Genomic DNA, 17,796 nt, shown 5'->3' with positions numbered 1-17,796 from the left:
AATCTTGTAGTCGTACAGTGGAAGCTGTGGTAAGTCCTTCCAGACGCAAGTTGTGAGAACCAGCTGTAGGCCGGATGGGTCAAATCAGCAAGTATTTATATGTTCTCTTTCTTGCTCTTGTAAAGAAAAGCTCCTGAATAGAAGGAAGGTTTGTGCTCAAGATTTTCTCAGCCACCCTCACCACCCTCTGTAGTTTCTTCTTCTCAGCACCTCTGCAGTTGCTGAACCATGCTATGAAGTTGTTAGTGAGGATGTCTCAATAACTCCCGTGTAAAAAGTGGTAAGAGTAGACAGTGGGAGCATGGCCTTTTTGAGCTTTCTCAGGAGGTGAAGCCTCTGTTGAGCCTTCTTGACAATATGGTTAGTGTTAGCAGCCCAGGAGAGGTCATCAGAGATGTGAAGGCCCAGGAACTTGGTTGTTTTGACTTTCTCTACTACCTCCCCTTTGATAGTGAGTGGTTGGTGAACTGTTGCCTTTCACCTGAAGTCCATAACCATTTCTTTGGTCTTATTAACATTCAAGTCCAGATTTTTCCTGTCACACCAGGCAATCAAAGTGTTTACCTCATCCCTGTAGTTATGTTCATTCCCACCATTAATGAGACCCACGACTGTGGTATCATCAGCGAAGTTTATAATATGGTTTGACTTATGTTTTGCAGTACAGTCATGGGTGAGGATGGTGAAGAGCAGGGGTCTGAGCATACAACCTTGGAGGACACCAGTATTCAGGACTGTACGTTGAGAGGTGTTATTTTCAGTGCATGCTCACTGGGGTCTACCAACCAGAAAGTCAACAGTCCAGTTACATAGGTGCTTGTTTATCCCGAGTTTCACAAGTTTATCCACCAGTTGCATTGGTATCACAGTGCTGAATGCAGAACTGAAGTCGATGTACAGCATCTTCACGTAGTTGTTCCTCCCTTCTGGGTGTTTTAATGCAAGGTGTAGTGTGACAGATATAGCATCTGCAGTCAATCTATTTGCCTCGTATGCAAACTGGAGTGGATCGAAGGACTTAGGCAGACTTGCAGATAGATGTTTTTTTCACAATCCCCTCAAAGCAATTCATGACGTTTGAGGTTAAGGCGACTGGTCTGAAGTTACTGAGGTAGGTAGGGTTGTATTTCTTTGGAAGTGGGACAATACTTGTTTCCTTGAAACATGAGGGAACTTTCTCCATAGGTTCATAGGTTCATAGGTACTTGGCTATTGGTCCAAGGGCCTACACAAGCCTAGCCAGCAAGGTTCCATAGCTTACGCCACCCAAGAAAGTTATTTTCCTGTGCTACTGTCCAGCAGAGACACAGAAGTGATCCCTGGGGTGTATTTCCTATTTCCCATCCACTCATCAAGATTTTTCTTGAAGAGTTCTAATGAAGAACTTTGCTTGACATAGATGGGTAGCTTATTCCAGAGTATAGGAAGTCTCTTGGACAGGAATCTATCCCTCCAGCATGTCCTGTTTATTGTGGTGATAAGGTTTAGGTCCCTAGAGTGTGTAGCTCGGAGGGATTGGGATTTCTTTAGGTGTAGCATGTCCATCAGCTCTGGGTTTGACATACCTTTATATGTTAGGCAGAGATCACCTCAGAGTAGGCGATATGCTATGGAGTAAAGCTGGAGTTTTTTCAGGTGGTCAGTGTAGGGCATTTGTTTGAGGCCAGTAATCCTCTTTGTGAGGTACTTATGTGGCCTTTCCAGCTGCTGCAGATGTCTTGTGAGGTACATTCCAAAAGGGGCATTGTACTCTATAATGGGTCTTATGAGTGATGAGTAGAGGGGAAAAATGACCACTTTTTTTCTGGATGAGAACTCTTTTATGATGAGGTGTGCCACATAGAAGGACTTCCTGACTACTGTGGTAATGTGACTATCAAAGGAGAGCCTACTGTCCACCTGCGTCCAAGGTCTCTTATCATGCATTTGGTGTTAAGTAGATTGCTGCCTATGTGGTAGTTCATGGGTACAGAGTTTGTACCATAGGGGATGACACTGCACTTTTTGGCATTGAGCTTGAGGCTATGGCTCTGACACCAGGCATCTGTCTCAGTGAGGCCCTTCTGTAGGATGTCCACATCATTTGGGGATTTGACTATGGCTCCTAGTTTGCAGTCATCTGTGAACTTCATTAGCCAGAGGCCTTCTGTGTTAACCTGTACTTCAGAGAAGTAGATACCAAACAGGAGAGGTCCCAGGACGGAACCCTGTGGTACTCCACTTGTCACTGCATTGAGGTCAGTTTTGGAGTCTGCAACTTTTACAGTGTGGATTCTGTCAGTGAGCCAGTTGGCAACCCATCTTGTGACGTAGGGGGTTTATACCTAGTTTAGTGGGTTTAGCTATAATTCCAGAATGGGGGATGGTGTCGAAAGCCTTGGTGAGGTCAAGATAGGCTGTGTGAACCACCTTACCCTCATCCACGGCTTTGGTGACTGCCTCAAAGAAGTTGATCAGGTTCAGGAGGCATGATCTGCCTTTCCCAAACCCGAACTGGGTGGGATCCAGAGTTTGGAAGTTACCAATGTCTTTGTTTATGAGTTCCATGATGATACATTCCATGGCCTTGCAGACCAGGCTCATCAGGCTAATAGGTCGATAGATCCCACGATCAGTGGTGGCTCCCCCTTTGTGGAGTGGGATAACTGTTGCTGTGCACCATTCAGTGGGCACAAAGCCTGATGTGAGGCTATTATTGAACATGGTGCTTAAGTGGGGAGCCATTTAGTTCTGAAGTTCATGTAAAACGCAGCCTGGGATGTTATCCAGTTCCATGGATGCTGTGTTTTTGGCTTACAGAGTGCAGCTTTTACCTGTGTAGTTGTGATTACAGGGACTCTGCATTCTTCCTGTATAGACATGGGCCCTTTAGGGGGTGAGAGGGGGGTAAGGTTAGCACTGAACCGATCTGCCAGGATGTTGGCAATATCAGTTGGTTCTGTAATTTTCGTGCCTTTGTGCTGTAACTCAGAGCAGATCTGGGTGTTGCCATCTAGATTCTTGACATAGCTATAGAATGCTTTGTGGTTGTCCTTGGATTTAGTGGCAATTTTGTTTTCATAGCTAGCTTTGGAGGATCTTATAAGGGATCTCAGCTTCTTACTGAGGCTGACCAGGGAGCTCCTCCACTCATGGAATTTTACTCTCTTTTACAACAGTTTCTTCCTTCTGTTGTACAGTTTGTTTATGGCAGGGGGCCACTAGATTGGCTTCCTTTTTTTGGAGGATAGCATCTTGGTTCTGTTTGGGATAGCATGATCCATGCACTCGTGTAAGTGCTTATAGAGTGCATTTGTATAGGATTCAGCAGATGTAACTATATTGTCCAGCTGCATGGGTGTCATGAGTTTCACCACTTCTGTTTTAAGAAGCATAAAGTTGGCTTTGGAGAAATTTTTTACTGTGTTTTCCTTAATGGGGGGTGGGGCGGGATGTGGATGTCAAGGGTGATAAGCTTATGGTTGGATCGGACCAACAAGGAGTTGACTTCAGGTGTGGAACACCAGTCACTCATGTTGGTAATGACTAGGTCTAGGATATTATTGACCCTGGTGGGGGTGTGGATAAGTTGATCTAGGGTATTGGAGTTTATGAATTCCAGAAAGCGTTGAGCTAAGGAGTTGGTACACGAGTAGTTTTCCCAGTTAATGGTGGGGTAGTTGAAGTCACCCATTATTAGGGTGTTTGGTTGAACCCTAATATTCTCCAGTACATCAAGAAAAGAGGAAGGGCATCCAGCGTAAAACCTCTGCCAAAAACTACTGATGCGGAGAAGTTTTCATAATTACATACAAGATCAGTCGAGGCCCGGGTTAACAATGACCGCCACCAGTACTGTTAGCCAACAGGGTGCTGGCGGAAATTGGGCTACTGTTGGCCAAAGAAGAAGAGGAGGGGGAAGGCATGCCCGAAGGCAGGAAGAGAGGAGGAAGGTTAGGAGTGTAGTACTGAGAGTAGGAACTTTGAATGTTGGCAGTATGACTGGTATGGGGAGAGAGCTAGCTGATATGATGGAGAGAAGGAAGGTTGATATATTGTGCATGCAAGAGACCAGATGGAAGGGAAGTAAGGCCAAGTGTATAGGAGGCGGGTTCAAATTGTTCTATCATGGTGTGGATGGCAGAAGAAATGGAGTAGGGGTTATCCTAACAGATCAGTATGCCAAGAGTGTTTTGGAGGTGAAGAGAGTGTCTGATAGAGTGATGTTTATGAAACTTGAAATTGATGGTGTAATGATGAATGTTGTTAGTGCATATGCTCCACAAGTTGGGTGTGCGATGGATGAGAAAGAAAAATTTTGGAGTGAGTTGGATGAAGTGGTGGTGAGTGTACCCAACGGTGAGAGACTAGTGATTGGAGCGGACTTCAATGGGCATGTTGGTGAAGTGAACAGAGGGGATGAGGAATTGATGGGTAGGTATGGTGTTAAGGAGAGGAATGCAGAAGGACAGATGATTGTGGATTTTGCGAAAAGGATGGACATGGCTGTGGTGAATACGTATTTTAAGAAGAGGGAGGAGCATAGGGTGACGTACAAGAGTGGAAGAAGATGCACACAGGTGGATTATTTCCTATGTAGGAGGACCAGTCTAAAGGAGATTGGAGACTGTAAAGTGGTGACAGGGGAAAGTGTAGTTAAGCAGCATAGAATGGTGGTCTGCAGGATAATGTTGGTGATCAAGAAGTGGAGGAGGAGTGTGAAAGCAGTGCCAAGGATTAAATGATGGAAGTTAAAAAAGGGTGATTGTGAGGTGGAGTTCATGGAAGAGTTAAGACAGGCACTGGGAGGCAATGAAGAGTTACTGAATAGCTGGGTAACTACAGCAGAGCTAGTAAGGGAGACTGCTAGGAAGGTGCTTAGTGTGACATCTGGACAGAGGAAGGAGGACAAGGAGACATGGTGGTGGAATGAGGAAGTACAGGAGAGTATACAGAGGAAGAGGCTGGTGAAGAAGAAGTGGGATTGTCAAAGTGATGAAGAAAGTAGACATGAGTATAAGGAGATGAGGTGCATGGCAAAGAGAGAGGTGGCGAAGGCTAAGGATAAGGCATACAGAGAGTTGTATGAGAGATTGGACACTAAAGAGAGAGAAAAGGACCTGTACCGATTGGCTAGACAGAGGGACAGAGCTGGGAAGATGTGCAGCAGGTAAGGGTGATAAAGGATAGTGAGGGAAACATACTCACATGTGAGGAGAGTGTGTTGAGTAGATGGAAAGAGTACTTTGAAGGGCTGATGAATGAAGAGAATGAGAGAGAGAAGGTTGGATGATGTGGGGATAGTGAATCAGGAAGTGAAGCAGATTAGCAAGGAGGAAGTAAGGACAGCTATGAAGAGGATGAAGAATGGAAAGGTTGTTGGCCCAGATGACATACCAGTGGAAGCATGGAGGTGCTTAGGAGAAATGGCAGTGGAATTTTTAACCAGATTGTTTAATGAAATTTTGGAAAGTCAGAGGATGCCTGAGGAGTGGAGAAAAAGTGTTTTGGTACCTATCTTTAAGAATAAGGGTGATGTGCAGAGCTGTAGTAACTACAGAGGGATAAAATTGATCAGTCACAGCTTGAAGTTATGGGAAAGAGTAGTGGAAGCTAGGTTAAGAAGGGAGGTGATGATTAGTGATCAGCAGTATGGTTTCATGCCAGGAAAGAGCGCTACAGATGCAATATTTGCTCTGAGAGTGTTGTTGGAGAAATACAGAGAAGGTCAGAAGGAGTTGCATTGTGTCTTTTTGGACTTAGAGAAAGCGTATGACAGGGTGCCTAGAGAGGAGTTGTGGTATTGTATGAGGAAGTCGGGAATGGGAGAGAAGTATGTAAGAGTGGTACAGGATATGTACAAGCGTAGTGTGACATTGGTGAGGACTGCGGTGGGAGTGACAGATATGTTTAAGGTGGAGGTGGGATTACATCAAGGATCAGCTCTGAGCCCTTTCTTATTTGCAGTGGTGATGGACAGGTTGACAGATGAGATTAGACAGGAGGCCCCGTGGACTATGATGTTTGCAGATGACATTGTGATATGTAGTGAGAATATGGACCAGGTTGAGGAGACCCTGGAGAGGTGGAGATATGCTTTAGTGAGGAGAGGAATGAAGGTCAGCAGGGCTAAAACAGAATATATGTGTGTAAATGAGAGGGAGGGTAGAGGAATGGTGAGGATGCAGGGAGTAGAGTTGTTAAAGGTGGATGAGTTTATGTACTTGGGATCCACAGTTCAGAGTAATGGTGAGTGTGGAAGAGGGGTGAAGAAGAGAGTACAGGCAGGGTGGAATGGGTGGAGAAGAGTGTCAGGAGTGATTTGTGACAGACAGGTACCAGTAATGAGTGAAAGGGAAGGTCTACAAGAGGGTAGTGAGACCAGCTATGTTATATGGGTTAGAGACGGTAGCATTGTCGAAAAGGCAGGAGTCAGAGCTGGATGTGGCAGAGTTAAAGATGTTAAGATTTGCACTGGGTGTGACTAGGATGGACAGGATTAGGAATCAGTATATTAGAGGGTCAGCTCAGGTTGGACAGTTTGGAGACAAAGCAAGAGAGGCGAGATTGCATTGGTTTGGACATGTGCTGAGGAGGGATGCTGGGTATATTGGGAAAATGATGCTAAGGATATAGCTGCCAGGTAAGAGGAAAAGAGGAAGGCCTAAGATGAGGTTTATGGATGTGGTGAGAGAGGACATGCAGGTGGTTGGTGTGAAAGAGCATGATGCAGAGGACAGGAAGAAATGGAAACAGATGATGCGCTGTGGTGACCCCTAACGGGAACAGCCGAAAGAAGATGATGATGACATCAAGAAAAGAGGAGTGGGAATCCTGGGGCATGGTGGGGGATCTGTAACAAGCTACAATTTGGATTGCAGTTTTGCCCAGAGTTAGTTGCACTATGATAACCTTGGATGCATTATGCTGAGCAACTAGCCTGGAGGTGTGGATATCCTTAATGAATATGGATATACCTCTGCCTTTGGTGTTTCGGTCCAGGTTACATGGCCGAAAAGTGTGGTATGCATTATAGCCTGGTAGTGCAGGGGTGCTCTCTGGAGCCTTGAACCAGGTCTCAGTCACTGCACAGATATCGATGTTCTTCATTTTAAGAAGTGCCTCGAGTGAGTGCATTTTGAGATTTAGACTTCTAGCATTGAGTAGCATTACCCTCAGTTTTTGCTTGCCTGTTCCTATTATGGTGGTGAATTTGTTATTTGAACCCTGCCTAAAAAAGGCACTATAGGGGCAGCAAGAGCCTTAGCCTGTATCTGGAATCCCAGGGGCGACAGGTGCAGGCCGTCTGTGGCAAAGCATCGTGGTCTGTCGACCATGTCATCCCAAGCAGACAGATACTGGATCCCCTTAGAATGACACCAGAAGCTTAGCCAATTGTTGAAATCAATCATTTTGTCCTTGTACTGCGGTATCATTCTGGGCGATTGCAGAATGCTACTCAGGGCTTGGGTCATACCGGCCTGGGCTACAAGATCGGACAGCTCTTCCATGTCTCTTTTCATGTAGTCCAGGGAGGTATGTCTCAGGTCATTCACACCAACATGAACAATGACAGAGTCATATTTGTACTTGTTGTGGAGTGACCTGAGTGCGTGGGTTATGTGGTGGATCCTGGCACCTGACAGGCAGCTGACAGTAACCTTCTTCTTGTTTAGCCTGGTGAGTGGGACATCAGTGTGCCCGACTATGGAGTCACCTATGACTTGTGTGTTGGGTATGTTGTTTTGCCTTATTGGCAAGCCATAGCAAGAGATGAGTTGAAGATGTCTGTCAGTGCCAGACATAACTGATCATCACAGCCTTTCAACACCTTGCCAGATATGTTGTCTGGTCCAGCAGCCGTCCTAGGATTCACCTTCTTAAGCTGAAGTCTTACCTCCTCGGAGTTTAAGGTGAGCACTGTCTACTCTTTGTCAGTGTTTGTTTTAGAAGGTATGGTGGTTTTCTTCTCCTCAAATCTGCCAAAGAAGGAGTTCAGTTCATTTAGGAATTCCAAGCTGTCATAACACTGGGGAGATTATCAGTGATTTTCAGTGTTCTTCTATTAAAGCAACTGCCTCGCTTCCCTGTACTGTTTTAACATGAAAATAAATATTTCATCACGTGACCATTATAGTTGGTGAAGATTCCCACATATTGCCCTCTGTGATTTTGACTGATCCTAAGAAAATATAGCATGCCATGTAGGACAACCTAAGAAACTCTGTCCAGAGAGCAGGCATCAGTGGTGGCTCGTGCTATTGGACTGAAGGACTGCAGCCCCCCCCCCAGCTGTACAAAAAGAAAACCAAAATAAAAAAAAAATCCCGGTACCCGTGAATGCATGTGTGGAAACTCAAATCCGGACTGCTGTTTAACCAGTCTGGATTCTGAAGAAGGCAGCAGTCTACAGATGCCACAGAAGTCTATGCAGTTACAACTGCATAGACTGGAAGGGGATTGGACTGCACAGTCTGTAGTCTGTGCATGCTCAGAACACACAGAGGCAGTGCACACATGTGTGCTTGTCATTCCGGCACAGAGAAACTGGCTTATGGAGGAAATGAAGGGGAACTGGCTTAAGCAGAGCTGCTGCTTTGAATGGAGCTTGAGGAACTGATTATGGAGGAAATGGGACTACTGGCTTGGGAGCACATGGACTTTCACTGCTTATTTGGAGCAATCTCCAGGTACTAGTTTTTTCACTGCCAGAACTAAGTGTGTGTGTGTGTGTGTGTGTGTGTGTGTGTGTGTGTGTGTGTGTGTGTGTGTGCGTGTGTGTGTGTGTGTGTGTGTGTGTGTGTGTGTGTGTGTGTGTGTGTGTGTGTGTGTGTGTGTGTGAGAGATCCCCCAGTTAACTTTGTGCATGTTTTTTTGTGCTAAGAGTTTGAGAGCTATGGTGAGAACTGAATTCCCTGAATATGTTTGAGGGCTGTATTTCCCCATTATTGGCTTTGTCCAGTTGTTTTGTACTAACAGGTTGAGAGCTATGGTGCGAACTGAATTCACTAAATGATACCCATTTAAGTTTCAGTCTTCCTGTCTTTCAAGAAACAGCTGATTTGGCATAGTGGTATGTTGCTCTGACTGTAGTGCACATGGTCCTGGGTTTAAGACTTGGGAGTGAAATGCATGGCAGTAGTACAGTGTTTTATTTCAGCAACATTCCAAAGTTATACAAGCAATGTTTAACATATGCCCCTGGTTTTTGGGCTTTTCTCCCCCCAATACATTTTTCCAGATTTCTTGTGCTCATGTGCTGCAAAGTTGAGAGATACAGTTGAGTGCCAAATGAATTTTACAAGGAGCTAAGAGCTTCAGGAGAAGAGAAGTTTAGTGCTGCTTATGCTGAGTCTGCTTGCATTGTTAATAGCACAACAGGTAGTGTACTTGCTTTTGATGCAGAAGGCTATAGGTTCTACTCCCACAATATGTAGATGCATTGCTGATACTGTACTGTGTTGTACTTTTAAAGAGGGTGGATGCTGCAGTCCTGAGAATGTCCTCTTTGGTGGAGATACCTAGTAACTATCAACCTGTTATCAGTTTGCCATTCATTCCCTATTGCAATATCACTAGCTTATAATTTTCAAAGCCTTTTTGCTATTGCCATGCAGAGAATATTTACATAATTAGATAACATATAAGCCTTAGGTATTGAAATGCATATGACAGTATTTGTAATAAAGGACAGGATTACAGTATTTTCAGAAGCTCACTACATTTGTTGGAGACTTGCAGTCATCTTTGCGGGCTTTACCAGTAAACTAAACAGAATGCCTATCTATCATGTGTGGTCCACAACGTGTGCAGTAATCCTTTAAGCAATTTATCTTGAGCTTGTTTCTTGTTTGCTGTTTATTTTTTACTTTGATCATGTTTACCTCATTAAACAAATAGTTGTCAGGCAGCAGGTCTTTTTTGGGGGTATCACAGAGATTGCTACTTTTAGCATGTTACTTGGTGCTTTTATAAAGCTGAATATAAATTATATTTAGATCTGCAGTACAAGGAGAAGTGGTTTGAGTTGAGTGCTGCTTGTTTTTTATACTTGATTTTGACTGGCATTCCAGTAATGTATTTAAAAATGAATTTATTTTTTCATGCCTCACAACTTTTTTGTTTCCATCTAGATATTAAGCAAACTGTCATGTAGCCAATGCATTGAAATATTTTTTTTCTTCTACACTTCATTTTGTCTTGATTGGACTCTCATAATGATGGTTTGGCACCCTGGGCAGCATATTTAAAGTCCCAGTTTTTGTGGTTTTGAGCATAACTCCATCCCTTTCTAGTTTGTCACACCCCTTCCCATTGGCCCCACCCATTCAACTGTCTGCTGCAGCTCCCCTTTGATTTGAAGTCACTAGCTGCCACTGGAAGGCATCTATTTTGTAGTAAATGTGGAAAGCTTATATTAAATGGCCAGTCTCAAATATTTTTTCTATGCAGTTACATCCTTAATGTAGGCTTGGGCTTTAGCAATGGAAAAGAGAGGAGAAGCCTCATTAACTCTCATAAAAATGTATCACTACATTGCAACACTGTGTTTGTTTGATGGTAGAAGGATCATTTAACATTCTACTTTCCCTCCATATTTCCCTTCAAAATTATTTTCTCATTTGTCACATGCCATTCTGAATTTTACTGTGGATTTTTCTGCATTACACATTCTGGTAGTTCAGTCCTCTGATCCAACATCTATCTCTGTGAATAAGTGGTTTCAGAAATCGTGGGAGTAGTGTATCCGTACATTTTGTTGCTTGAGCTGCCTTTGCTCCCCTTCATTTTATTCAGGATCACCCTCTGACATCACCTTGTCCATTCATATTATATCATATCTATCCTAGTTCCTCTGATAACTAGTGAAAATAGCCCCAGCTCCCCTAGTGTCAGGTCATTCATTCTTGTCCTCAATTCCAGGCACAATTTTTGTGTTTTTCTTGTGGATTTCAACTAGCAGTATGATGTTGCACAGCATTTGCTCTGTTTGTGGCATGAAACAATATTCCAAGAAGACATTAAGACAGTAAGCCTTCTCAAAATTTGAAATGTTATGTTATACAATGTTTTATTCATAATCCAGGAAATACTGGGACTGAACATTGCATCATTTTGATGATTACATATGATCTCTAGTGCTACTAAACTATTCATTCTGGTAAATGGTTTGAAGCTTTTACAAAGTTTGCAATGCACTTTGGTGAGATCAACTCCTACATTATTTGTGGAAATTATTTAGTGGCAGTTTTCTTCCAGTGGTATAATTTTCCAAAGTGTCGGAAGACATGGGCCCTTTCACGACCATCAGTAACACCTGTAAATGACATTACATTTCAAAATGTTCTCATTATTGAAGAATCAGAGTAACTGTGACCCACTGTAAAACTCTTACCAATAACTGGTAAAATTTAAAATTTAGTTGAAATTCCCTGTGAAATTTTAAATCAGACCAAAAGGAAATATTTATTTCCTCAAGCAGTCCAACTGACCACTTTATGTATTAAAAAAGAATGATGATCACTATCTACATTGCTAACACAGGTGATATTTTCCATGAAATCAATGCTGTAGTGGGATGAAATATGGGAACTACTGGGAAAGTTGCACCAGCAAAAGAGAACAAGGAAAGTTAGCTATGCAGATGTAATGATTAATTGATGAAATGGCTGACTTCATTGTAAGATATATTTGTTCTGGGGGTAGCTACTGACATCACAAAGTAAACAATTGCACTATGTACATCTGCAGTTTAATATCTAGCGAAGCTGCATGATAAAATGCCACCATGGACTAACTTTATACTAGCTAATGATGCTGTCTTTTGCACTGCAAAATGCTGGATGGTGCAGTGGTGCAGTGGTAGCACTGTCACCTCACAGCAAGAGGTTCTCCAGTTCGATTCTCAGCTGGAGTGCCTTCTGTGTGGAATCTGCATGTCCTCCCTGTATTTGTATGGGTTTTCTCTGGGTACTCTAGTTTCCTCACATGTTAAAAAGAGATGTGTCTGGAGCATTTCTCCCTGGGCCTCTGCTGAAAATTGTTTTTATTCCAAGTCAACATTCCCAGTAAACAAATGATAAATAAAAGTCTTACTCAGGGCACAGGGAGTGTTTTGCCTGATGTGGAGCACAAAATGGCTTTCTGCATATCACAAAATGTCTGATGAGAAAATTGCAATGAATGAATATTCTTACCTTCCACTGGAGCTCATCAGTGTAAATACTCCATCTTTTGATGCTTGTGAGGAGCCAGAATGATTAAGTATGGCAGTATTAGAAAGAGTGCAGTAGGAAGGTTTGATTAACACTGTACAGCATGCATATTAAGTGTGTCTGGACACACATGCACATGGACACCGATCAGCATTTAAGCATGGTAGTGACTGAAATGTTCGTATACTAGCACCTTCCACATACTATTGTTCATGTCTGCAGTGTTGTGGTTAGAAAATTGTCTGTGTATGTGGCAGTTCAGAAACACCACTTCAACGGCTGTGTTTTACATACTGCATATTGCTACTTACATAACAAAGCAATTCTGTAGAAGGGTATTTGATGACAATACAGTCCACTATGATGTGATATCATGGGAATGTTACAAAACATATTTCTTTTTTCATTTTATACTAAAAGATGCAGGCACTGACAATAGCTGTAGTCTTCAGCTGAGGTTCCAGGAATTTATTTCAATTTATTCAGTCTTAGCTGTTCTTATTTAGGTATTAAAGCCAATGATAGTTGTAATCTTTGCAGCAAAGCATATTCCATGATTAAAAGCATATGAAATCCATTCACAATGCAAAAAGGAACAAGTAATAATTAACTTCACTGTCTTATTACATAAACATAAGTACGTCCAAAATAGAATACCAAGAAGAAAAACAGGAACTAAAAACACTATAAAAAGACTACAGCAGATGAAATTGTTCGAGGTAGTTTGGTAGGAACATACTTGTTCCGAGGTAATGTACAGGAGAATTATCTTCTATGCTGATCGAGAAGTAAAGTGGTACAGTGTAACTAAAGCTGCAGCAGTAGTCCATGTGATTTGTTATAAGAATATGTTATTTATTAGTTACTGCTCTTAAAGTAACAGAGTGTTGTGCTGCAAAGTATATTCTTTCATCAGTGTGCATTCTGCAAGTCTCTGTGTGCATCAGACTGTGAATGCAACTATAACTAGAATTTGATTTCAGCAGAACCCAGCCAACATGACTTAGAGTCTTAAAAAACTTTGGTTCCAGCACAGTAAACAGCACCTACCTTGATAATTCATTTTTCAATGGCGAGCCTAGCCTGCATTCATGTAATTAGGGAAAAACAATTTATATTCAAATATGATATTCATAACCTACCAAGCATTTTTCAAAATCATATTTATATTTTAAACTAAAAGACACAGCTTTCGCAATCACCTGAAAGTGTTTTATATCATCATCTGTTCTTCCTTGTTTCTCTTCTGCTTGAGTTGACCTGTAACGATCCTCCCAGTTGTTTAGCTTTTGATTCTGTTTATTCACATGCTGATTAACTGCAGACTGCAGATGGCTCAGTCTCTTCTGCTTATGTGCCTGAAGAACAAATAGCATGCAATTGAGTTCTCTTTAGCAAATTACCTGATTATGAGATTTATTATTTATATTTATGTTCAAAGAGTTATTGTATTCCATCTTTGAGTATTAGTACACAGATTGCAGTGCAAAAAAGATTGTGTCTTGTACTGATATATGGATTGTAATAGCTGTGAGAAGACATCATATTTAACATGAAATAGTGCTTTCAATGCCAGGCCTATACTTAGAGTGATGTATTGATTTCATACTGTGTTTCCTTAGCATCAAAAAGTGATGTCTATTTATATAAGTGTATACATGGATATCCTCATCCAAGTCATAATTCATCTATTTATTAAACAAGAAACACCTTTATTAAATTATCACATATGACATAACCAATCATACATGTATATAAATGAAAACAAACCATATTGACATAATTTTAGTTACAAACATTTTACATCACAAACCATATTGACAGAATTTTATTTGGAAACATTATACATCACTTATAATCTATCCATTGTCAGTCAAACATTACATAGGTCATTCAAATCCTGCCTTTTTTAAAGCACATTCCTTCTTTGCATGTATTGTTCCCACAATTACTATTTTTTTCTGTGTAATTTGCTCTTATGTTTTACTAAAGATCCCAGTTCCAGTTGTTTTATCTCTCTTACTATATTCTAGTAAAATTGGTTTAGACTTTTATTTCCATTTTCTAGTAATTGCATTTTTGCAGCCACCATAATTAAACTCAGAAAGGCCTTACTATGTTTAGGCAATTCCGATTCTGTGTCATAGCTCAAAAAATCATATCTTTAGTTACACCACTTTGCTCACCAAGTATCTCTGACAGAGCAGTCTGCAGGGAGTCTTTAAAGTTTGCCAACTCATTACACTTTCAGAAAATATGTTCCCCCATACTTCTTTCTTCCCCATCATGCCTCCAACATTTGCTGTCTACCTGAGGAAAATTTCTTTGTAGTCTACTTCTGGTTTAAAAATACCTATGTAAACACTTCCAAGTAAAGATGCCCCCCATTGTTTCTTTGTGGATTGCTTATCCAGTCTCTCTTCCCAATCCTTTCTAACCTGCTCTGATTGTTATAGTTATCATGGAATATTTTGCATGCTGTACTAATTATTTGCTTTTTTAACAGCAGGTTCTGTTCTAGATTCTACTAAAAACTGTACCAGTGTTGGTCTTTCACTTAGGATCTCCATGTTTCTTTCTCTTTGTCTGTGCTCTGATATCAGTCCTTGATAGGGAAGCCAATCTCTAGCCTGCAGTCCAAATACATTCTTGCCCTCTTACCAATCTATTACATTTCCCTCTCTAATTATTTGCTCCCAATACCCTGGTTCTTTTACTAATTTTCTCCAATAATTTCCAGCCCCCTCTTGACTATTGTCTGTATCCTTAATTGCAGTAATCCCTATCAGCAGAATCTCATTTCTACAATTCCCATGTTGACTTAGTTCTTAGAACATTTTCTGTTACTTTATGAATATAATATACTATATGGTTATTGTGCTCCTTAAAGATCTGCATCCAAAATCACATTCTCTCCTTGTTTCTTGAGTCCCCCCCCCATTTCATCTCATCCCTTTCCACTTTTAATTATAGATTTCTGTTTGTGCTATGTATAGGAGCCTTAAATGTGTAGCTCTGAAATACCCCTTCAAATTGGGTCATCGCAAACTGCCTTGCTCAATTGGAAGAATCCATTTCTCTCACTTGACTCTTGCTGACTTCTCCTCCCAGATAAATTCCTTCACCTCTTTATTAATTGCTATCCACAACTATCCAAAGCTTCTCTGGTTGATAAAAATATGCCTGACCTGTGTATAAAACTAAACATTTTAACTGCTTGCATCTTGCTATCCATATCCATATAACAGAGCTTCCAATTTCTCAGTTTTTGTATTATCTTTTGTTTAGTCTCTTTCCACATATTCTTAGCTGCCACATTGGAATCAATTTTAATCAATACTCCTAAGTACTTCATTTCACATCTTCCTGTAAATATGAATATTGCTGAACCAATTTGTGTGTGGGTACATCATTTACAGCTATTGCCTTTGTTTTAGCCTCATTCATTTTGTATTCCAAAAAGATTTGAAACTGCCTCAAACTTTCTACAGCACTGAAATGTCATTTTCTGGTTTTATCGGGTATAACATAATATTATCTGCATATACAGTCAGCTTTTCTTGACTACCATACAAATTATATCATTGAATTTCCGAGTCTCTTATTTTCTTTGCCAGTGATTCTAAATATAGTGCAAATAACAAAAGGGAAAGAGGACACCCCTGCCTGGTTCCTCTGCTCAAACAGAAATTATCAGAGAGAAACCCACCCAGTATAATTTTCATCTCTGATCCTTCATATATCCTCCTACTCAACCTTATTATTTTATCAGGGAAATCAAATGCTTCCATTGCCTTGCTCATAAACACCCAGCTTACTCTGCCAAATGCTTTCTCTGAATCAAGGCCCACCAACAGCAGTGGTATTTTCTTACATTCAGCTTCCCTCTGAATCATCAATGTATGTTGTCAAATGTTTGCCTACCCACCACAAAACCAGATAGAACTATATCTATCAATTTTGGCATCATCTTTGCCATTCTTTTATCCATTATAGACATCAACACTTTATAATCACGGGTTAGAATTGAAATGGGCCTGTATGAAACTGGATCTCATGGGTCTTTACCCTCTTTAGGTATTACAGCCACTACCGCTTTCTTCGAGGATGTTGGTGCTTCTCCTCCTCTTAAAATATTCTTAAACAAAGCCTTCCAGATGTGTATCATTTTTTTTCCCTCCTAGCTTCCAAACTTCCACAGGAATTCCTAAAACTAATGTATTCCTGGGAACTTTCTTGTGAATTGGTTATACATCACAATTTTTATCTCATCTCCTCCTATCATGTTGGTAATTGAGCCTCATCTACCTCTAACCTTGACATATTTAATTCTTCCATAAACATTCCAATGTGTACCTTGTCTTGATCACCATATTTCTCTGCTTTATGCAGACTTTCATACATTGTCTGAAATATTTCTAGTACCTCTACAGGATCTCTTGTTAGCTTCCTTGTTATAGGCTCCCAAAGCTTTGCGACAATCTTTTCTACTTTCTGTTGCCTGAGTAGTTGCACTAAAAGGTTTTTTGTGCTCTGGCATTATTATCAAAAAATCTTGCTTAACAGCAGTCTTTCTAAACTCATGCGTATTATCAAGGTAATCCTTTATTTTCTGCTTAACATTCTGCAACTGCTCCTCTTGTCAGTCCCGCTGAATAATTTTTGTTACTTTTTAACCATACCTCTCTTTAATTTCCACTATATTTTTAAACTCCACTTTAATTTTATCCCTCCCCCTAGCTATATTTTCAGGAGAAATTTCTGTCTTTTCTAATACTCCCAAATTATTCCCACTACCCATTCCTTAAGTTCCTCTCTTTTCAACAGATATGTGGGAAAGCAGCAGTTCTCATTTTTATTTAATTACCCTGCATATTATTTTAGTTATGATTAGCATGTGATCTGAAATAGTTATTGGATATGTATCAAAACTTTCAGTTAAATGCATATGTTCCTGTGAAATGTAAGTTCTGTCTAGCCTAACCCAGTTTTTGTATCTTGGGGAATAATATGTAAATTTACTCCAAACTACTACTACTAAACTGACATTTTCCATGCCAAATATTTTCATAAATTTCTTCAAGAATCTTTCCTCCTTTGTTATATTTTCCCTTCTGGGCCCCCTATTCACATGTTCACTGCTGCAAATCAAATTCCAGTTCCCACCGATAAATAATATTCCCTGCTGAAAACCAATTATTTCTCCCAGAATTTTCTTAAGCTCCATTATAGCAGTTGAAGGTAGAGTATAAATAGATATCAGTAGCCCTTTAGTACTACAAATCTACCATTATTATATGTTTTTATCATTTTCTATCCTTATTGGAGCTCCTCTTGCAATGAATATAAGTGTTACTCTTTGCCTTTGCCTTAGATATTCCACAGAATAACTGAATGAAATCCTTTCTTTATCAAATTCACATGTTCAGTTCTTTCCAAATGTGTCTCCTGTAACATAACTATTTGCACTCTACATGTTTTAATATAATTCACTACTCTTTCTTTTTTGTATATATCTGTGAGACCATTAACATTTAAAGATAATGTAGAAAGTGTCATTATGTTAAAAAGTTATCATTCCCACCTTTTATTTGTAACAGCT

The 17,796-nt window shown here is 40.6% G+C and overlaps 1 protein-coding gene across 1 annotated transcript in view; it reads right to left on the bottom strand.

The window, feature by feature from the left end:
- LOC122789362 (trichoplein keratin filament-binding protein-like) overlaps nucleotides 1-17,796 on the bottom strand; it is an 823,181-nt gene that overhangs the window by 344,035 nt on the left and 461,350 nt on the right. The window contains exon 10 of the mRNA XM_044056751.1: nucleotides 13,397-13,552. Coding sequence (XP_043912686.1) covers nucleotides 13,397-13,552 — 156 coding nt within the window. The remainder of the gene's footprint in view (nucleotides 1-13,396; nucleotides 13,553-17,796) is intronic.

This window comes from Protopterus annectens, chromosome 14.part0 (genome assembly GCF_019279795.1).
Source record: "Protopterus annectens isolate FY-2018-M chromosome 14.part0, PAN1.0, whole genome shotgun sequence".
In the NCBI taxonomy this organism is placed as follows: domain Eukaryota; kingdom Metazoa; phylum Chordata; order Ceratodontiformes; family Protopteridae; genus Protopterus; species Protopterus annectens.
Note: the sequence above shows the minus strand (reverse complement) of the source record. Positions and strands in the feature narration are given on the sequence as shown.